The sequence below is a fragment of the Scomber japonicus genome, chromosome 5 (genome assembly GCF_027409825.1).
Source record: "Scomber japonicus isolate fScoJap1 chromosome 5, fScoJap1.pri, whole genome shotgun sequence".
Classification (NCBI taxonomy): domain Eukaryota; kingdom Metazoa; phylum Chordata; class Actinopteri; order Scombriformes; family Scombridae; genus Scomber; species Scomber japonicus.
The window spans coordinates 18,978,688-19,001,473 of NC_070582.1; the positions used below are offsets into that span (position 1 = coordinate 18,978,688).

At 39.2% G+C, this 22,786-nt stretch overlaps 1 protein-coding gene across 1 annotated transcript; it reads left to right on the forward strand.

Annotated features, from left to right (window-relative positions):
• The first annotated feature begins 1,791 nt into the window (after nt 1–1,791).
• b4galnt3b (beta-1,4-N-acetyl-galactosaminyl transferase 3b) lies at nt 1,792–19,539 on the forward strand. Its single transcript, XM_053319128.1, has 20 exons — nt 1,792–1,927; nt 6,140–6,189; nt 6,301–6,381; nt 8,406–8,501; nt 9,238–9,328; nt 9,430–9,530; nt 9,635–9,702; nt 11,517–11,595; nt 11,745–11,811; nt 12,045–12,179; nt 12,316–12,425; nt 12,938–13,038; nt 13,339–13,406; nt 13,507–14,755; nt 15,228–15,484; nt 17,146–17,299; nt 17,406–17,478; nt 17,567–17,720; nt 18,668–18,794; nt 19,401–19,539. The coding sequence occupies exons 1-20, from the start codon at nt 1,792–1,794 to the stop codon at nt 19,510–19,512; spliced, it is 3,309 nt and encodes a 1,102-aa protein (XP_053175103.1). The 3' UTR covers nt 19,513–19,539.
• The last annotated feature ends 3,247 nt before the right edge of the window (nt 19,540–22,786 follow it).

Consider the following 22,786-nt stretch of genomic DNA (forward strand, 5'->3'; position numbering starts at 1 on the left):
TGTAGCTCAGATTCAACCTGATATGAAACAAATATGTCTAATAAGTCTATGTTTACATATGAAAGTTATTCCACAGAAAATTAAAATGAAACAATCCTGATGATCAAGTAACTTTAAATCATCATTTTACAACCAAAAACAATAGATGATGAAAATGAGTATTAATTGCACCCTCAAATACATTTGAATTGAATGGTCTCAGCATGTCAGCATTTATATTTTTGGAGGGTTAAAAATGCTCAAAGTATGTTTTTTGTCATGTATTTTTGAGTCAAACTGCAGTATTTGACCCATCAGTAGTCAGGAGGTCAGAGTCTTCTTTTCCCGAGGACGCAGAGGATCTGATCTGATCCTCCAGCTCTCTCACATGGACACTGGTGTCAGTTTACGGATGTGGTTATACAGACCAGCACCACCTGTTCCCCACAGGTGAATGATAAAGCAAAGCGGAGCTTTTAATTATGCATCTGCACTATTTTAATTATGATTCTGTGCTAGATGTTTTGCTTGTTTTGAGAATATAATCTTTTCTGGTTCCTTGCTTTCAGCTTCCTTTAGGTGACTCGGTTTTATATAAGAAGGCAGGTGTAGGAACAGCTCTCACCTGGGAATCTTTTTTTTTTTTTTTTTTTTAATCAGAGCAGCAATCTGTTTGTTTGCTTGACAATGGGAGAATGGATGTATAATGGGCATGCAAATAAGTAACAACGATAAAGTCACAAGTTTCTGTTAAGTTACGAAATACTTCCTACACAGCACCGCACTGATTTAATCTTAATATTATATATTATAGGTTATTAATATCCAAACATCATTTTAATCACTCTTGCTAAACGATCTTATATGATACACTTGTTGGATAAAGGTTAGTATGTTATATAATGAATGGAAACCGGTAATGTTGCCTGCTTGAATTCCCTTTTAATTTTGTTTGATTTCCAAAACTGTAATCCAGACCCTTTCCACTCAATGTGGATGTTTTTCATTATACAAGGTGAGCAAGCCTTTAATAATGTGTTCCTCAAAGGAGAGTGAATGATTAAATATTGCAACATGATTAAAGTGTAGTAGTTGATAACACCCGGAAGCTGATGTCAAGTATCTGCAAATGTTGCTATTACCTGTTGCAGGTAAAGGGGTCGGTGGGTGCTGCCCATCTACACTCCTCCCTCAGACGTCAAGCTTATTGCAATACACAGCACGTTTCCGGTATCAGATTCCAAAATAATGCCACAAGTGACGCGTATTTTGAAACCTGTGCTGCGGTGTATCGTCACTGAAAGGTACATACATGTCATGAGTGATATGAAGCAAGTTAAATAAATGTATTAAAGTGTCTATGAGCGCAGACGCATTGAATGTGTATTTAATCGGCGGTGTGACACGATTGTGCTTTGATTGTGAAGGCAGATTGCGGGCTTCCTCTGGTTCCCACTGTGTGTCCCTCTGTGCGTCCCTCTGTGCATTAATCGTGTGCAGTGAAGCTGATGTGAGGTCTCACTACTCGCGCTGTTTCACGAGCTGCTTCTCGTGCGCCACACCGGGACTCGGAGCAGAGGTTGTTTCGCGGGGATCACGAGAACCGCCATGGGCCGTGCGCACCGGGGATAACCGGGGCGCCCCGGGGTTAGTGTGCACTGTGCACTCACTGGGGAGCGGAGCAGCGGTGAGTGGCAGCCCGACGGAGGGACGGGTGCTTACGGTGCGTGGGGTCTGTCCCCTCCTGATGACAAAGCGGGTGACTCGACCGATGAATAACTCCTCGGGAGGAGGTTTAACCCGAGAGCCAAGATGATCGGGACTTTTTTCCCACTGAAGAAACTGCGGCGCAACGGGAGATATCTTCTTTTCGGGGCGATCCTGTTGGTCGGAGCGGCTGCAGTCTATCACGAGATGGTTGCTGCAAAAGCGTGGAGCGATGGGACCAGTAAGTTTGCGGTGGCCAGTGCAGACGATGTTACGACAGGTCCTGCTCAAGCCTTAAACTTTTGTAACAGCTATGCATCACTTGCGCTGCGCCGATTAGACAACCTGTAGTTGCTTGCAAGTGTAAATTACACAAAACCTCAATTGCAGAAGCAGTAAAACTCAAAGCGTACAGGTAAAGAAAACAAAACAATAAGCAATGAGTGACCAGAAAAAAAGGAGAAACAGTGGCATCATGCGATAACTTCCTCCAGCTCTTCTTCATGTGTTAAGTCATGTCTGACACGTTATTGATGTTACACTTTGGTGTTAAAATGGGACTGTGCAAAGCTGTTTCCATTGTTGTGTCCACCTCATTCATAAATGTGTAATAGCAGTTTTGTTTTTTGTTTTTTAAACGTCTTAGAATAAAAGGCAGTATACTGCACACACCACACTACACTCTTGAAGATAGAAAGTGACATAAAAGTAGTATTCATTACAGGAATATTGTGTTGTACTGAATTACACTTTAAGCTTTAAAAGGTTATTCTATTTTCTGGTCACTCAGTATATGTGAAATTAAGTAAATGTATTAAATAACTGCACATGTAATATACAATACAACATTTATTCCTTATAAGCCTTTGTATAAGCATTAACAGGGATAGTAGTTTTACTGTTTCTCCTTTTTTGGTGAGCTTGTATCGGAAATATTAGCCGACAGTTTCGAAAGGGGGTTAAGGAGGTCAGGAAGTCAGATCACACAGGTTTCCACACCGAAGGATGTCTTGTCTCACACTGGGTAGCCAAACTTCCTCCCTCATCGACCTTATTTACACCTCAGCCTGCCATCTGTTGCATTGCACTCACACCCAAGTTTAACATCAGGGTGTCACCACACTGGCATACATGGAGATGAGAACAGTGAAAATAGTCAGGTTGGTGTCTTCCAACTAGAGAGAAATCACAAAACACACACACACACACACACACACACACACACACACACACACTTTGAACAAAGCCAGGCGTGTAAACACATGCCTAAGACCTACATTACAGGGCTTGCCTATCTACACATTCCAGGGCTGTAGCCCCCTTGTCACAGTGGGACTTCTCTCACAGGAAGGACTCGGCAAAGCCCTCAAACAGGTGATCTCAAAGAGCAGTGTGAAGATCTATATGTGTAATAAAACAATGGCAGGTGGTGTCTGACACATCAAAACATGCTGCCATTGCTGTTCAGGCTGTTTGTAGTGATCTAAACATGTCAAAAGCAAGATTAATTACCCTTTTTAAGCAGTGGACACAAAATCTTATCAAAATATACACTTTCATAATGGAAATGTTTTGTAGCAGTCTCATGCAAAACTAGTTGTCAAATTAGATGACTCCAGGTAACAGCAATTATTTCTGTTATTGGATTTCTCTCAGTAAATTATAACCAATGAAGATAAAAAGGAGGCAGTTTAAAGAGAGTTTTTGAAAGCTTTGAGGAAGTTAAGGTGTAGATTGGGAACAAAAGTGCTGCAACTCGATACTTAGAAGTTGTCTCCAGTATTGCTCTCATGTGGCCTCATTGGGGACAGCGATACACCTCCTCGGTAATTTCCATGGCTCCTCAGCAGTTTAAATTACTAATACACACCCATACATTTAGATTTTGGTGATTCATTAATTTTATAGTGACAAAAAGATTACATGGACCACTGCCACATACCACAGCCTTTATAGCCTAAGCTAATGTGTGACTGAATACAATGGAATAGTCTTTATTGTCATTGTACATGTATATGTGTACAGCAGACAAAGATATAGATGTAGTCCTTTTTTTTTTTCTTTCTTTTTTTTTTAAAGTCTTTAGTCTTTAGCAATCCTTAATGGTGCCATAAGTAAGAAAAATATATTATAATATTAATATATTAATATATTATAAAAGATAGTATGACTATAAAAAATACACATACCCATATTTGTAATTGTAGTGATCCTATAAAAGTTTTTGAGGCCTTTTGAAAAGTAGTGGACATAAGGATTAAAAAACAGTTGTTATAAACATTCAAAATACAATTCACGATAGCTTTTTGAATAGTTACAGTCAGCAGGAGTTTTTCATTTATTTCCACAACTATTTCTTGCCCTGAAAACATGACACACAGATATTGCAGGGTGACATTATTAAGTATCATGACATCTTTATATGCAGGCCTTGATTAGATACTAGGCATCTACACCTGATTATCAAATGTTACAATCAATCAGAAATCCCCCCTCTGAAATAAATGCTGTATTTCAGGTATAGAAGATCAGATACTGTGTGTAATCTACCGTGAAGCTGCTTTGACACGTTTCTAACCAATCTCACAATCATACAGTAGAAACCTTTTCATAGAAGAAGTACCAGAAATGAAACCAATGCAGTCGGAGAGTGGGAGGAGAGAAATGAGTCAGTGTTATAATTCAATAGAATATGGCCCCTTGGAGTATCTTAACATTAGGAATAGGACGTTTAAAGTCTTTAAAAACCTCTTCAGCTTTGTGTGTCCAAATGATAAATCCAGAAACAACAGGTGTCAATTGTTTTACTTGCCTCCTGTGCAGCAGGACAGGAACATATTCATTTCCTAGCAGCAGCAGTCGAGAAAGTGAATGATTAAGACTTGCAGTATGTGTTGCCACAGGAGCGCTTTTGAGCTTGGTTCTTCAGATATGGGTCTGTCAGGGATGGCTTGTTTTTCCCACATGTACGTCACATGGGCACTTAAGAACGTAGATAAAGTATGAAGTGCCTCAGTTAATAAATGTCCCAGTGGAGAAATGCCTGTGTGGGAAGGTGAATGTTGTGATTTACTGGGCATGTCTGGTGTATTTTTGAATAATCCTTTGCTTGACCTTTTCACCATCTTTTTTTTTTTTGCCGGTTTTGTTGCTGGAGAAAACCTTTTGGGTTTATACTTGCTGATCAATGTATGTGCTGACTATTTAAACTGACTTTCTATACTGTACATTAACTATATAGCCTCTCCCCTGAGAATCTACATATAAGTGCACCAGGGTGTCACAGTAATTTTTCAGCTGCCTCAGGAGAGGAGCTATGCTAAATCTGTGTCCAAAATAGACAAAAACATCACATTAATACAGTATGCCACTTGAAAAACGTCCAGTCTCATTGTTATTCAGAAGGGATTTGTGTGCCCTGCATGGAAGCTGAATACCAGCAAAGCTCTGCAGAAATCTTCTTTCTATCAAATGAAAAAAATATTTCCAAAACTCTACAAACAAAGCACTGTCAGTCATTTTGTGTTTCTGTGTGACGACTGTGTGAAGAGAAAAAAAAAAAGCATTTGCATTCTCTCACTGGGATGAATATTGTGAAGAAAAGGCAACAGTGGGAGAGGTGGAGTGCAGATGAAGATAAAAATACTTCTCTTTTGCTTTTCTTAACCACCACTCTAAAATTACGTGTGTTGTCAGAGTTGGCTCCGTGTGTGTGTGTGTGCTTGGAGATCTCCACCCTTGTGATAATGACAGACACCCGAGTCCACAACCACACTCAACTCACTCACTGACACCACACGCTCTGGGAGAAAAAAAAAGAGGAAAAACACAGAGGTCTTTTTAAAATACAGACTGTATTATAATTTGAAACATGATGGAAGAGGTGAAGGAGTAACATTCATTCATCTCCTGTGATTTTCACCAACACAGGAGTATCGTCGCTGCTCATTGAAGGCTGAGATGAGTTACATGAAGCGGACATAAGCATTGAATTGGAACAGGGAGTGGGTGGGACTCCATTGGGACACTGGGCTTCATTGTTCATGCAACATAACCCCACAAGAAATGGATGAAAAAGCATCTTGTATTAAAAAAAAAAAGACTGGTAATCTGGTAACACCTATAGCGTGTGAGTCACAATTGTGCATGTTAGGTTTATGTGTCAATAGCCTAGTTGCAGGAGTGCTTATTGTGGTTTGTGGTATACGCAGCAGAAGTGTGTCTGTGCTGTCTGAGATCCGGTTTAACTATTACAGGAGTTTGTTCTGCATATATACGTGTGCTTTCCCCTTCTCCACACACACCCTGGCAGCTGAATCCTTCACCTAACAATAATGACCTGTTGCACCACAAATCTTTTCTTTTTTTTTTTCAGTAGAAATAATCATGTGACAGTGCTCCCATTTGTCTGTAAGCCCTGCCCTGCTCTGATTGTTTACAACCTCTTCCTCAGGTATGAATCCGGACGGCAGCAGCTGGGGGAGAGCCATGTCTGACGAAAGGGTAAGGACGGTGCACGGAAAAAGACGTAGTTATAGAAAATATGTTGGGGTGAAGGAAACCAAGCTGAAGACAGTGACTTTATTGTCTGTGTGTGTGTGTGTTTTTTTCCAGGTCAGAAGGGACCATCAAGACTCTCTGGAGGATTCGGCTGTTTGGAGCTCCAGCTATATTCCACAAGCCTGGAAACCAGAGGTGTGTGTATGTGTGTCTGTGTGTGTGTGTGTCTCCAAGGTGCCCGCATGTTTAAATACTCCATCTCACCTCTTTTGAACTCTGAATAACCTGCCCAATTCCCTCCCACTTTGGTGCATTTCCCTCTGTTTACAGTGTGATTTCCAGGCACAGAGTCTGTTTGAGCAGCTTCCATCGCTCTGTATAGAGTCATCATGTTTCTACTATATTAAGCTAGGCTGGGCTGGGCTGTGCTTCAGCCAGTTGCTTGCAACTCATATTTCATGTTCAGTGGGAAGCTGTTGCTGTCTGTGTGTCTGTCATGATCGCATTGTAAATATTCTGAGTGATCATGTTTGTGTGGAGCATTAAAGGCCCAGTCTGTGATGTATGGTGTGTTCTTAGTCTTTTCTTGGATGTTGTTTACACTGTGAAAAAAATGCTTCAAAACTGATACACAAGGGGTTACACCCAAGCAGGGTAGGGCAATATGGCAATTTGTCTAATGGATTTTGCACTGAAATATTCAGATAACTAATTATACCAAGATACTCTATGTATCATATGACAATAAAAATAGTGAAAGAACATTTTATATGTGCATCACCCAAGCCTACACTGAAATGTATATGATGTGTTGTCAGAGTGTTGAAAGTATGTTTTTTTTGTTTGTTTTTTACATGAGAAATGCCTGTAAATGTTGAAGTAAAATACAGTTACATAATTTGAGAAGATTCTGAACAGTTTATGTTGGATCTGATGGACAAATTCACTTCAAGTAGTATGAAGTATTATTGAAGTTTCAGAACACGTTGACAGTATATGACTAGAGATGTTACATATTTTTAAAAAGCTAAATGTGCTCCCAGTCAAGTGGCCTTTGATCACTAGCAAAGAAAGCCCTTGTTTAAAGATTACATGCAGCACAGATCCTGTGAGATGTCTTGAGTCATTGTTTTCCAGAGTTCCGTCTGAACCTGCCGGGTCACGCTAACATTTAACCAGCTATGCTGATGACAGCAGGGTTTGGCTTGACCACTCATGAAATCTGACAAACTACTAGAGGACCGGTAATATTAAGGCTTTGGCTCGAACCTGCAGTAGTCAACAACACACTCACTCACACATACACACAGCTCAGATAACATGGCTTGTTTGGCAGATGTCATAGAGGTGTATGTTTACAGGACATATGGGCCTCTACTGAAACTCGACTTCCTTTGAGTGTGCATGCATGCGTTCCAGTGCTTCCATCAGTCAATGGATTGGAAGTGGGGAAGAGAAATTTGACTACGGTTTTCATTGTCACCCAATTCCTGTGATTCTTTATCTATGTAAACTCACCCACATTGCATAAAAACATTGCTAAGCTCCAGCGGCATCCTGCTATTAGAATAGTTTAGGTTTGATTTCCTTGAGATGTCTGCCTCCGCCCTAATTTAGTGTAAGTGAAGGTAGCTTTGTATTTGGTATTGCAACACACTGAAAAATAACACTTAAAAATATCTACATACATTTTTGTTTCGAGACAGTGCCACATTTACTCTCAATAATCTACAAAAACATGCTGTCAACAGTTTTTATAAGAACTATTTCTTTGGTAAAAGTTCGATCCAATGATGAAACCCTTCACAATCTGTCTGTCCAGAGTGATGGGTTTCTGTGAAGGTTTTTGTCATTTGATAATGCAGTAACGACCACTAGTGAAACATAAAATCCCTACATTTTATGTTCATCTCAAAACCTGGCCCCAAACTATGTGTATGTCTTGAGATGCCAGTAGAGATAAAGGAGAAAATCTGTTGTTTTATTTGGCTGAACTGACTTATGTTTATACAGGAAGGAAGTTGGATTACAGGAAATGGATAATAGTTGAGATCAGTAGGCCTGCCATTGTGTGTGAAGTAGTAGCTACGCATGTCTGTGTTTGTTGGTTTTAGTTGGCTAAGTACTGAGGCCAGATGGTTAATTGTCCCGCTGCTGACCGCAGCATAAACACTGATGCGTTACCAGCATCGTCATGACACTCTCTTCTCTTCCTGCAGTATAAGGGACAGGCTAATCTGCATGTCTTTGAGGACTGGTGTGGCAGCTCTACAGTTGGTCTCCGCAAGAACTTGCACTACCCACTCTACCCCCATGTGAGTCAAACCCCAGCAATTCATAACATATTTAATAAAGTATAAAAACATAATTTGGGAGATTCACGTATTTGCATACTTGCTGAGCATTAGATGACAGGATTGATACTGCTCATACTCCCATGTCTGTCTGTTTGAATATGAAGCTACAGCCAGCAGCTATAGCGGTTTTTCATGTAATTCAGTAAGACAGCAAATGTCAAACTATTCCTTTAATTCAAACTTTACACTTACTCTTGTTGTTTGTATGTCATTCCAAAATGGAAATCTCCTTGTTATTCATTAGTCACTTGTAATTCACGAGTTAATATTTAGAAACCCAGGAAAGTACTCAGGATGTCAGCAGAAACTACTGATGTCTGTAACATTTAAGAAATGATGCTGTATGTTCTTTTGTGGGTTTCTGATAAGGAGATAAACACTTTTCTTATCTAGGTTTTCACAAGAAGGCAACTTTATCAAGATCACACAATCACGTATAGCTATTTAACACATACATGTTTGGGAAAAAAATGTTCTGCTGACTGAAATGCAATTCTTAATTTTATGTGGCAAAGACATTGCGGCACACGCTCTGACACGAGGAAAGGCACACCCATACTCACAGTCATTTCCACTCAGAGGCGCATTCTACATCCACATGCTAGATCCTCATGTCCCTGGTCAGAAGGTGTAGTTTCACTTTGAGTAAACATCCTTGCTCAATGTCTCTGCTTCCATTTCCTTGCTCTTTCAGTCCAGGACTACAGTGCAGAAGCTGGCTGTGTCTCCTCAGTGGACCAACTATGGGCTCAGGATTTTTGGTTATCTACATCCTTACTCTGACGGTACAATGAGTCCTTTGTCTTTTTTCACTGTCTGATAACTCACTGATTATTTCTTTCTCAATCAATCACTTTATTTCCTTTTTGTCTCTCCGGTTTCTCAGGAGAGTTTGTGTTTGCCTTGAGCTCTGATGACAACTCTGAGTTCTGGCTCAGCACAGATGACTCTCCCCTCAACCTGCAGTTGATGGCCTGGGTCGGAAAGGTATGAGTGTCTGTCATTTTCTCAAGAGGCAGAGGGCTGAGGGTAATTTCCTCATTCTTGTCACTGTAGTATTTGTTTGCATGTTGCTTTTTCGTTTCTTATAGACAGGCACGGAATGGACAGCCCCAGGTGAATTTGAGAAGTATGCCAGTCAGACTTCTAGACCGGTCAGGTGAGTTGACACCATACTAGATTCTTTTGTTAATCAACCGCTAAGATCTTAAGCACAAGTGGAAAAATGATCCCCTTGCCTGGCTGACAAAACTGTGTTGTTAAAGTTTAGTTTGAAAAAAAAAGTTTGATCAACTTTAATTAACAGTAGCATGTCCCACAGGCAACAAAAAAAAAAATCAGCCGGCAACTATAATCAGATTCTGGCTCGCAGGTGGTCAAGTAGTTAAGAGCGCATGTCACGTACAAAGTGGAACCCGGTTTGAGGTTTTAAAAAAACCAAAAAACGAAACTGTTGCAGTAACCGAAACTGTTCACCCCCATGCATTTAACTACATTTGAATATCATCACTACCATGCAGGGAGGGTCTTAATAGAGAGACATTGTTAAGTTACATTATCGGAAATATAGGACCCAAATATTTTTAAGAGCTTCATCAACACTAGAGGCCAGAAGTCAAGATATCACAATCTCTGCCACACTATTTATGAACACAGTGTTTCATATATGTCTCTTGCAAGTCCCCTACCTTTGTGGTCATGGAGTACTAGTGCTCCCTTAATCACATCAAATGAATGTCTAGACATAAGCACCTGTTGTCTCATAACCCGAGTATAACCATTTCTGTGTAAATATGTATTTACCCTTCTGGGAATCCAGTGCAGAATTGCTGATATAGTAAACTCTCTGCATTACTGTAACAACACTTAACATGGAAACAATTACACCCCTGCTATGAGCTACATTGTAACACTTTTGCTAGCATGGTGGAAAGCTTTGTCACACAGTGTAGGTGTGGTTTATATAGCATTTCACAGGAAATCACAGGAGGTCACATCTACTTGAAACAGAACTAGAAGTAATGATTTATTTATTTATAATTTATACTTTTTTTTTGTAATTCTCTTTTTTATTGTTTTTTTAGTACAAACAATAATATCACACAGGATAAGAAATGTACCATACAAGTGAAAAAGCACAAAGACAAAAAAAGACAGACCCTACCAATAAAACTAAGTAAAAATAAATAAATAAAAGAAAAAGAAGTCACAGGGTGAGCAGTATCATCATCAAAAATCAGCATACAACATCATTACAACTCCCAATGCATATCACATTTTCCCAGGAAGGAAATAAGGCATCAAAAGAGCAAAAGAAAGAGCCTTGACTGTATTACATTATTGTCAATCAGTTAAACATTCAATATCATGTTAAAGTAAGGGCCCCCTATTTTCCAAAATACCAACAGCTTGTTGTTCAGTTTAAATATTAGTTGTTCATAGTTTGCTATTTTAGTCATTTCTCCACACCATTCATTAAAAGGGATGGCATTCTTTGTTTTCCAGTGCCTAAGCACTATCCTACAGTCAGTGATAGGGCTAATCTACTCCATAAAACTTGTTGACCTGTCAAACCTTTCCCTTCTGGTAGTATCCCTAATATTATGCAGAGTGCTGGGCTTTGTATCATTGCAGTGCCAAGTACCTGATAATTTATGCGTTTTAACACACACTTGAATAGAAGGAAAGCACACAAATATAGCAGCAAAAGCAATACAACATTTGTACAGTAAAAGTAAAAAAAATACAGATCAGGCAATACAGGGGTTAAAATGTAGGGGTTATATGTGTATGTGCTGTTTAATCAGCCTCAAGAGGCCCAAGAACAGTGGAAAGAGACCAGTACACAGATTTTTGCAGCCAACCAGAACCCACGTGACCTCCAGATTCTGGGCTTGGACCTTTATGATTGTATTAAGGTTTGTTTGATATGAATATAATAGTATCTAAATATGAAATGTTACTGTCTGACAGGCTTTCTGCACAGAGGAGGTACTTTTTTGAGGTTATCCATAAGCAAAATGACAGAGGGACTGACCATGTCGAGGTGGCGGTAAGTAATTAGACTTACCACAGTCATTAAAAATGTCCTCTCCCTCTTTCATTGTCCAACTCTTATATCAGGTCTGTGCTCATTTTATTTGCAATGTGAATACTGAAGTGGAAAAGACAAACAGCTCTTTGTGTTTTTTTTTCACACAGTGGCAGCTCCTGGACCAAGGCTTTAGGTTCATGATTATTGAATCTAAGTACATCTCCCTCTATGTTAGTAAGTACATAAACCCCCACACATCAGTCCTGCTGCTTGAAAAAACATTACTCAGTGAATTCTGTATGAGGGTGCAGAGCTCAGGGTAAATCTCCATCACACGGCATCTCAAAATCCACAGCTGTGTCTGCCTTTATTATTCTGCAAGGATGCTCAAAACTGTATATCAAGTTAGTGGTTTTGTGCTGCAGTGGAGTGCTTGTCTTACTCTGATGCTTGGCTTTATCCAACAGATGAGTCTGCCTTTTTAATGAGTGATGTTGCCCACATACCACAGACAACCGCCAGCCACCAACACAACCCTTCAAAACAGCACAACGCCGCAGCTGACATGCTGAGGGAAGACCCACGAGACACTCTGTACCAACGTGAGAGACCTCTCCTGCTCTGTTTTTCCGCCACTGTTTCAAACCATCCCGGATGCAAGTATTGTGCAACCTGTTTCCTCCCACTAAAGGAACAAAGTAATCTCATCTCAAATCTTTATGCTGTATTTGTTCGTAGTGCCTTTGATAAACAGCAAGTTCCTACTTGGTGTTCTACCAGACTGCTCGTACAAACCCAGCTATACAATCAAAGACTTTCCTCTGCTTCGCTACCAAGGACTTCAGTTTGTATGTATTTATATAATTCAATTCATTATTTGACATTTTTACCGCTTGATTTTCAGCTCATGTTCTTGAGAGCATAGCATTCACACAAAAAAGATACTGAATACATACAATGTTGGTTGTTTAAAGACCCATATTTTCGCAATTTACACAGAGAAAATATTTTTTATTGTTTATGTTGCCCAAAGCAATAAGGGAAGCTTTTTCCATCTTTTATGGCCCTCTATTATTTTGTTCCTGAACTTGCTCCTGTTGTGCTGAGTTATTTAAGGAATCTAAATTGCACCACCATACTTACAGCTGAAAGATCATTTAGTAGCAAGGCGTCTGAATTCTTTCCGTTGATTGTGCAACCTTTATTGTATAAGTCTCATTACTTGACTTTTTAATGATCCAAAGTACCTTCATACACATACTTATACAGCATGGAACCCTTAGCATACAAACCCAATTGAACTCATTATTCAATGCACATGTTCTCATAGGTTTAACAGAATTTAATTTTATCTCCCCAGGTCCACATGTCTTACATCTACCCCAATGACTACACCCGACTCACACACATGGAGACAGAGAACAGCTGCTTCTACCCTGAGAGCCCTTACTACATGAAAATGTGAGACCTCAGGCACTAAACATGACAAAGTATAGATCCATATGTAGTAAGATTTATTGTGACATTCTGTGCCAAGTGAAAATACACCCAGTAAGAAGCGTGGGTTTCACAGTGTAACCAACAGAGGGTGCTGTAACCCTCAATCTACTGAGGATCTTACACAGCAGAGGGTGAAAGTTTTTTTTGGGTGGTGAGGGTCTCATCTGAAAACTGCAATTTTTGATCTTCAAGTAACACCAAGAAAAGTAAAACTTTTTCTAAACCTTTGCATTAATTTGTGTTTTATCGTGTTGTCTCCAGGTTCGGTTTCTCCAGATACATGAGACTAGACCATTCTAATGCGCAGGAAAAAGGAAACGCAGCCAGAGGTACTTTCTAATTCTACTTTTCATTTTTTTTAAAGTCGAATATTTGTATTGTCAGTCCATTTTATAGTCCTCTTCTGTCTTTGTTTCTGGTGCATTTCAGATTTTGGTTTCCAGAGGCTGAAGTCAGTCCTAGATGAGGAATACGAGTTTGAAAATGAAGCCTATCCAAAAGAAAACAGAGCCAAGCTGGACCAGCAGTTAGATAATGCCCTTTTTCCAGATTACGGGGATGATTATGATGATTATGTTCTAAAACGCAAGCGCAAACTCTTCTCCTTAGTCGTGCAAGAAACTAACAACTCCCTGAAAAACTCTTCTGACACAAATGTGCACATAGATAAGAAGCTGAGGAGGCATGGGAAAGATAACATCACACAGCCTCAACCACAGAAACCGACTGAGCCAGTGCCGACACAAGCCTTAAAACATTACCTGAGTCTGAAACAGAACAGATCAGAGTTGAAATTTGAGGGCCCAGTTAAAAAAGTACAGCAGAAAAAAACAAAGGGAAAACTAAAACAAGCAAAGAGGCAAAAGCTGAAATCTGTAGAGACAGTTGAGAGACCTGGACAGACTAATCCACCGATACCAGCAGACAGAGAGCTACCCAAAGCAAAAGAACGACCTGTCATCCCATCAGAGCAGCTCAGTAATAAACAGCGTCACATCCAGAAACTTCGTAAAATGAACCATACCCAAATCCAGAGAATCAAAGACTCACAGCTTCAACCCATAGAGAGGGATGCTCCACTGCCTACACCCACAGTGGCCAAGCAGCGGAGATATATAAACAGAGAAATGGAGCTCCAGCAAGCTGCCAGCAGACGTTTTACCACTCCCAACGGAGACGCCAACCGCCCTTTAGTTAGCCTGATGCAGAGGAACACAGATACTAGAAAAAGCCTGAGAAAAAAAGAGATAGAGATGAATATGCCTCTACAGGAGGATATAGAAAATAACATACACAGAGCTAAGATGGTCACTAGAGACAAGATGGTCAAAAAGAGGGTAAATTCAAATGACAAGGAGGACCACGTGGGGGAGGAAGACGAGGTTTACAATAGGGCGGAGAGCAGGAGAGACACCAGAGAGGGTGAGAGAGACTCTCTATGGGGACCAGGAGGAGACTTTGAAGGTGCTGATGATGAAGATCTTACCCCTGCACCAGTGTTTGACCCTGAGGTGAACTGGAGCCAGACCTTCCAGGTTAACCACCTGGACCTCCAGGCGCAGCGCTCAGATTGGATCGACCTGCGCTGCAACGTCTCTGGAAACCTACTGCTCCAGTCCAGTGATGCGCTGTCGGTGGTCAATGCTTTCATGGACAAACTCAACAAAAAGCACCATGGGTAAGTGTGTGTGTATAGACTTCTGTACTTATGCATCACCTGAAATATGAGAAGCTTTTTGGGAGGAATCTCTCAGATTTTTTTGTATTTTTTGTATTCTCTCTAAAAAAAAAAAAAAAAAACGGTAAACTCAGTGGTTCCCAGCTTTTTTGGTTCTTGGCCCCTTAAAGGAACATTTACATCCAATCCTTCTAACAGGTCACATATATTTCTGTAAGTTGTGATCCATTCAACCAGTGTGAGTGAGTTTCCCTTCTCAGACTAACCACTTTTAGAGGACAATGCAGTATATCACAAGAAAAAATACGAGTAGAAAAAAGTTCTTTATGTTTCTTGCGACCCCCCACATTTATCTTGAGTGTTTAGTGGTGCCTAGACCCTAACTGAACAGTGAGTACTGGCATGTCATAGATTATATAATTGCTCTGTAAAGTATTGAACTGCATGTTTTTGATCCTCTGTGTCTGTGCAGGCGGTTCACGTTGGTGCGTGTGGTTAACGTGGAGAAGCGTGTGGACGGGATTCAGGGTAGCCGCTACTTTCTAGAGTTGGAACTGAAAGATTTGAACGGCCAGTTGCTGCGTGTGTCACACTACATCTACGCTCTGATTCACCACAGCAGGCAACGCAGCAAAGACTTTGGTTTCCAGCCAAAACCTCAACAAGTGCTGTGTAACCCGGTGGGCTTCCGCTGGAATCCTATTGCCACCGTCCACTTCATAGTGCCCGGTACTGCGCATCTACCTTTAGTCATTCTCAAATGTAGTATCACCAACTCATTCTTTATTTTACTGTGCTCCTTGTTGTCTGTTGGTTTCTGTTTCAACAAGTAAAAGCAATTCAGATAGCAATTATGTAGGAACAGTTTCTAAACAACATAAAATCAACTCAGTATGTCAGTATGTCCGTCTCAGACTCTTAGGAGAAAGGAGAAAGTAGAAAGTTCAATATTGACATTAAAGACATGCCAAAGAATCTATGGCAGTATGTCATTAATCAAACAAAAGCCTGTCACATGCATAAGTCTATATAATTCAGTACCAGTGTAAGATTTGAAGCTGTAGAAAGACATAATATCTCAGTTGACCTCTTGCATGAGTGAACCGTAGCAGTCCGTCTCTGAAATTACAAAGTTTAAGGAAAGTCTTCCTGGGAAGTGAACAAAAAAATAAAATATTGAAGACAAGGACTTACTGTTTAGCACAATGGAATTTTATTACAGATGCTGAAATAATAGTGTGCAAAGCATGTAACAGAGGTAAACAGAAGTAATTAAATTAAAATACTAAAGTGAATAAAGTAATACTATTCATGTTATCATCATCCTTTTTAGTGGATTCTAAGAGTCTAGAAAGTGAACGTTGAAATGTTTGTTCTACATGTAAGGGATAATGCCCGACGAAGTGTCCATTATCAGGATTTAATGGATGACTGGGAGGTCAGGATAGTTGCATCTCTATCTTTTTTGAGTCCATTAATTCCTTATTATGGACACACATATACCATAATCACTTGCCTTTTAAAAAAGGAAAAACGGCTATTTTGCAATCAAAAACTTAAGTTCAGTAACCCTAACCCATAATTCAGTTTCCCTGGCAACACCTGAGGGTTTGACTTGTACCTGCAACAGTCATTACCATCCCATATGGTTGAGCCAGAAGCTAGAAGCTAGCAAGATTCAATGTCAGTAACATTATGTACGGTTGAACAGTAAATATAATTTGACAGTATGTTTAACAGAAAACTAGCTGTCAAGATTTTCACAAACAAATGATTGGCCCTGTTGTAATTAGATGTTAGCTTCTTAACGTGTTGCAATAAATTGGAAATGGAGGTTTTGATTTTGTCCCTGTTGCCATGGTAACTCATTTTAGCCAACATATTAATTAAGAACAGTTTAACTGGAACCACTTAATAGATGTCCATTATCAGGAATTAATGGACACCCTGCTGCCAGTCAGAGTATTCACCCAGACCAGGGTATAATAATATTTAAATTTCCCTTTTCTGTATTGTTTAGAATCCTTTCCTGTTTGTTTGGGGAAAAAAAATCTAAATTTAATCAAGAAAAAGGCGCCTGCACAGTGTTTATGATTTTATCTTTGAAGCCAACACACCAGATGTAATATTGGAATATGCATACAATAGTTTGTGGCTTTTTCCCTTCATTATTACTTGTTGTAACACTGCAGTGAAATGTTAAGATGTTCATGTATAAATAACACTACACCATGTGATTATCTGGACATTAACTGAACGTGTTATGGCTACAGTTATTAATAAGAGCACAGGCCTCTTTATAGTTTATGTTTATGCATTTGGTTATTACCTGAGTCTATGAATCTCCTAATGTGAAAATAAATTATTATTTGTTTGTATGTCTTCCTCAGTTAAAAACCAGGCTCGGTGGGTGCAGCAGCTGATTACTGATATGGAGGAAATATTCAGATCAACCAGAGACGCTAACTTTAATCTCATCATCACAGACTATAACAGCACTGACATGGATGTGAGGAAGGCTTTACAGAAATCCTCTCTCCCCAGGTATGTGTGTATGTTTGTTTGCTAGCCTTTTATACTGAATACAAACTTGTGAAGCTCATTTTAAAGGACATATATGGAATATAATTATACCCATGAATTTTTCTAGGTACCAGTATGTGAAGTTAAGTGGTAATTTCGAGCGCTCTGCTGGTCTGCAAGCAGGTATCAGCCTTATAAATGTAAGTCCTGCAACATCTCTCCACTAATATCAGTTGGTAGCAACAATGTATCTCATGTACTTAATCTGTCCCTATTGTTCCTCTTCAGGATAACCACAGCATTGTGTTTCTTTGTGACCTCCACATCCACTTCCCTCCTTCTATCATCGAAACTATCAGGAAGCACTGTGTGGAAGGATACATGGCTTTTGCTCCAATAGTTATGAGACTACACTGTGGGTCCACACCATTGGAGCCCAGAGGTAGGCACAGATTCACTCATCTTTAATCTTTACTTTCATATGGCCATGATTAATGTGGTCTGTTTCTTTTGAAGTTTGTGAATTTAAGGAAAACAGATGAAACTTACTTTCTTAAATTGATGTTATGTTGTCAAAATGTCAGCCCTTCAGTTACTTCACATCATCAGAGTGTAGAAATGGGATTTTCATGTCATTAACTCTAGATGAAATGTTTTTCTTAAATGAATGGATTTACATGGAGACTTTTTTTATTTTTTATACAAAGAACAGATCATATGTAATGAGACCAATTCCATACTTTACTCCAAAACATCCCAGTTTTAAATTATTAAATGTCACCAAGAAGATGTTAAAACTCAGTGTGTGTAGATACCCTGTGAGACGTACAGCAAATAGGGAGACAGGCAGTGAAGAGATCTGAGAGATGGCGGGATTTAAAATCCAAAATGGAGGCGAGAAAAGTGAGAAACTTTCAGTGTGTTCTTTACATCTTTAACTGCCTGCAGGTGTGCATGTGTTGAGCAGTTTCCACACGTTTTTGCATCGGATGCCGACCTTTTTTTCCTTTGTATTACTACTCGCTGTTTTGGGAAGCCGGTTCCTTCACGGAATACATGCAAATTTTGAGACTATTCAAGAGAAACTTCAAGATGTTTTATGTCTTCCTCTGTTGTACTCGCTTGGACTTGTTGAAGCTCATTGCCTGAAGACAAACACTCTAAAATATCTCTACTGGCTTCACCTGTGTTGTGACATCTATTCCTGCCACGTTGTAACAAGTGGCAGATGTAGGTTGATATTTTAGAAAAAGGCAGAGGTTACACATATATTGTGACTGCGTATCAAAACTAGTTAAAATAAAGTGTTAAATAAATACTGCTACATAAAATGAAGAACAGGATAAACAACATCAAATTTGAAGGAAATTGTGGCCATCTGTGTTGCAGGTTACTGGGAAGTGAATGGGTTTGGACTGCTGGGGATCTATAAGTCAGATCTGGACGCAGTAGGAGGAATGAACACAAAAGAATTCACAGACCGCTGGGGAGGAGAAGACTGGGAGCTCCTCGACAGGTGTGTTCCTTGATCCATGAATGTGATACAGATGAAGAATTACTGGCCGCTTTTTCCTTTCCTTTTAATTTTATTAGAAAAAATAGGAAAGAAAACTGTTGGCTCCGTCTGTTGCTGTTCCCTGTTGTTCTTTGGGCATTTCTTATTCCTACAAACAACATAGATGATCTGACACAATAAATACATCATATCTGTACTGCTACAAGTTACAACTGCAGAATATTTTCATCAATCTGTATGAGAAATATTTTACAGTCAGACCCTCAGAATGAAAGAGAAAGAGCCACTGTAGGAAAAATCTATCATGAAAGAGGATAATGCGCATTTCTTCACCAACAGTAATAAATGCATTTTGATTTAAGTGTAACAAGTTCTAGCACGCTCCTAAAGCTGTCACAAAACAATTCTGGGGAAACGCTGATTGAATTAAACAGAAATGAAGAAGAAAAACGACAACATGAAGAAATTAAATAGAGGGCCTTAAACAACTTCTGCCAGAATTCACTGAACATAACAGTGTGGGAGTATACTGTACTGGGTATTTATTTATTTTTCCCGTAAATCGAATGAAATGTGAGAAAAGCTCACCTCTGCTCTCTGCTCCAGGATCCTCCAGGGTGGACTGGAAGTGGAGAGGATCTACTTAAGGAACTTTTTCCACCACTATCACTCCAAACGCGGGATGTGGAACCGCCGCGTATCACCCAGCCCCAGGTGACCGCGTTTCACCTGCTGCTGCACCGGTCGCCACAGCTACAACCACGGCAACCAGAGCACTAAGGCCGGAGCATAATTCCTGCTGCCTAATCGTAACACCTGCTGATAGACAGAGAGGGTGACAGAGGATTGAATGCTGACTTCAGTCTCACCAGCAGCTTACAAGGCAGCAGTGAAGGTCATTGCTGTGGAGATACTACTGAGTTTATTTCACTGGATGTGCTGTTGACTACTAAGAGGGTACTGGCTGATGAGTGCCATTGACTTGATATTATATATGAAGATACTGCTGTGCACCATGTTGCTGACTGAGACCATGATGATCTGCACTACCTGCTGCAATGAACTGACACACTCCACAGACAAAACTGGACTGTTAAACAACACTCCAAAGACATAATAAACACAAACAAGTGTCTTATATCATTAAGATCACAAGTCTTGCACATTAGTCTTAACTGGAAAAAAAAGTCTTCGTTTTGTTTGTGACTAAATTAAATACATGTATTTGTCTGTGGATTGTGTGTAATGTAAGCACAGCCTTATTTGTCATGTGGTAAATTATGGAACAAGTTTTATTTATTATATTTTTTTTTCCATTTGCTTTTCATGTCACTTCAAGTAACAAAAGGCAAAAGTGTACCTCAGTTTACTTGTTGAGCGCCCCCTCCCCTGTTTGTCCTCATCAACATTCATTGTGCCTTCTGCTTTGACTGTTATTCAGGTACTGGGCCCACTGAGGGCTCTTTATAGGCAGGTCAGGAAAAGCCTTAAAGTGGAAAAATGAATTATGATTGAAGTGATTTTCAAGAGTGTGTGTGTTTGTGTGTGTGTGTGTGTGTGTGTGTGTGTGTGTGTGTGTGTGTGTGTGTGTGTGTGTGTGTGTGTGTGTGTGTGTGTGTGTGATCAAATATTATACAACTAAAAATTTTTATTCAACATAAACTCTCACCAAAGATCTTATTTGAAATTGAACAGGAGGAATGTGTATGTGTGTGTGTTTTTAAACATGGCATGAAGGGCCGTTTTAGTCAAGAGCTTCTTTTACTGTAATTTATGTCGATGTCATCAGCTCATAATCTTTTTATTGATATATATGCTGAACAGAATTTTTCATTCTTTGTTCCAAAAAGTTTGGATGTTTGGCTCAGCCTCTGAAGTTTCCTATTTTAACAGAGAGTAATCCTAATTCATTGTTGACATGTTCAGTACAGATAGCAAATATTCTGTTCACGTAGTGAGTTATAACGTGATCTTGTGTGTTAACCATATTGTTGTATTGTTATTTAAGACAAGGGTCAACATTTTCTATTGTCTGTTCACATTCCGGTTTTAACAAACCTGCTGTGCCTGTCATTTCAAATTGATATTGACATTTCACTAAAAATGCTGCACAAATTCTGGTGTGATGCCAAACTTTGAGTTTGTAAAACTGTCAAGTGCTATGTAGTATTTTTATTCCGCCTTTGCTTTCTTTTATCAAAGCATTCAGGTTCTGGTTTCTGGTTTGGCCAGAAAGTTTGATGTTTCCCTTTTTCCTACATCTCCTCCTTTGTTTTCGTTTTTTTTATATATATACCTCGACACTCTCTTTACGCTGGGAGTTCACCTCAGCCTTAATAATACGGTTTGGAATTCTCTTCTCTCAGGGACAGGCTTTAACATTTACACTGCCTTGACAAATCAGAGGAATAAATTTCTCAAAAAAAAAGTTTTTCTTGCTTTTATTTTCATTACATTTTGTATATTTTAAATAACTGCCTGTCTTTCAGGTACTGTAATGGCCTTAGAAAAGCTGCAAAATTAAAATGGAAACAACAGATATTCAGGCTGTCAATTGTATGTCTACAGCATTCAAATTAAGATAAATAAGAGGTAACTCTATTTGTGGGGTAAGCTTATTTTCCAATGAGCATTGTGCTGTTGAACATGTTTTGTTTTACATGGCGTCTCTGTCAGTTTCAGTCTGCAGTCTGTGCCTCTTTGTCCTGTACAATACACATTTCTGCAAATTCTCATTGTTGGGTTACAATCTTACATTATGGAAATTGCTTTAACTTCAATTGATCACCTTGGTCAGTATGGTATGTATGACACCCTTTTAAAGCTGTTTAGATATACAGAAAAGTGTAGTTGCTGAAATTTTGACAGTTTTTACTAGACAGCAGTGTCACACAGAAATATATTAGAAAACATATAGAACAGTTCTTAAAGTAAAGACACAAAAAAGTTCCAAGCTTAAAGTGTGTCCATTAAGTTTAACAGCATTTTGTAATATTCCCATTCACTGGGATGTGGTCATTGGGCCGATGATTGGGCATGAAGTAAGACTCTTTGACATTGTTAAATAAAAAGATGAAGTGCTATAATTTTCCCTGTGGCAGGTACAAACGTTCCATCCAGAGCATCACACACAAACAGACACACAAAAAATGGCCACCCATGATTATGGGTTTATGGGACAATTACCCTCCCTCACTGTGGGTTCCTGCCTAATTTTGTCTTACCTGAATTATAGTAAAAACACAAATAATGTCTCAATAAACTTCTCAGAGGTTATACAATGTACAGTAAGAATAGAGGTTTGAGGCTTGAGGGCAGCTTTTAAAATAGTGATGAATGTGGTCTACACGGTATGAATAATAGTCATTCAGACAGGCACATAATGCGTTTGCCCTGATGTTCAGCAGGCCCTAATAAATTCCTTGAAGGCTGTCGACTCCATCCCGTCAGCCCAAGGACAGCTACTGAAGTGTGTGACGATGTTTACTATTTATTATTGGAGAGGAATTCATTCCAGTCAAGAGTAAAGACTAAGTATATCCTGGCACTGACACAAAATTGTCACTATAATTCAATGGCATAACTTAGCGACACTGTACCTGAAAAAAGCTATTATGTCTTATTCATAACTGTGAAAGGACAATGTCAAGTCAGTATTAAATATACTGTGTGCTTCAAATCTGTTGTGTGGTATATAAATATAAATGAAACTAAAGGGCATTATTAACATTATCTAAAGCATTATCAGACAGTAACAATGTCACAATGTTCTTTAACAAATGGTCTACATAAGAACTGAATGTAAAAAATAACAGACTTCCTTAAAAACAGAAGCAGCAAAAAATAATCAACAAAGATCAGCTGTTGTAAACAAAATTATATTTGAGCTTCATCACGTAACAATCTTCCAAGGCAATTCTTGTTTTAATTAACATATTAATATTTTCACTTTTTAAGTTGTGCATTTTTTTGTTGTTTTATTATTTATTTTG

Excerpts from the sequence above, each read along its gene's own strand:
- b4galnt3b (XM_053319128.1), top strand. The coding sequence starts at position 1,792 with ATGATCGGGACTTTTTTCCCACTGAAGAAACTGCGGCGCAACGGGAGA. Across the intron at positions 11,812-12,044 it reads GTACATCTCCCTCTATGTTA|ATGAGTCTGCCTTTTTAATG; the intron begins GTAAGTACATAA and ends TTTATCCAACAG. Across the intron at positions 13,039-13,338 it reads AGCCCTTACTACATGAAAAT|GTTCGGTTTCTCCAGATACA; the intron begins GTGAGACCTCAG and ends TGTTGTCTCCAG.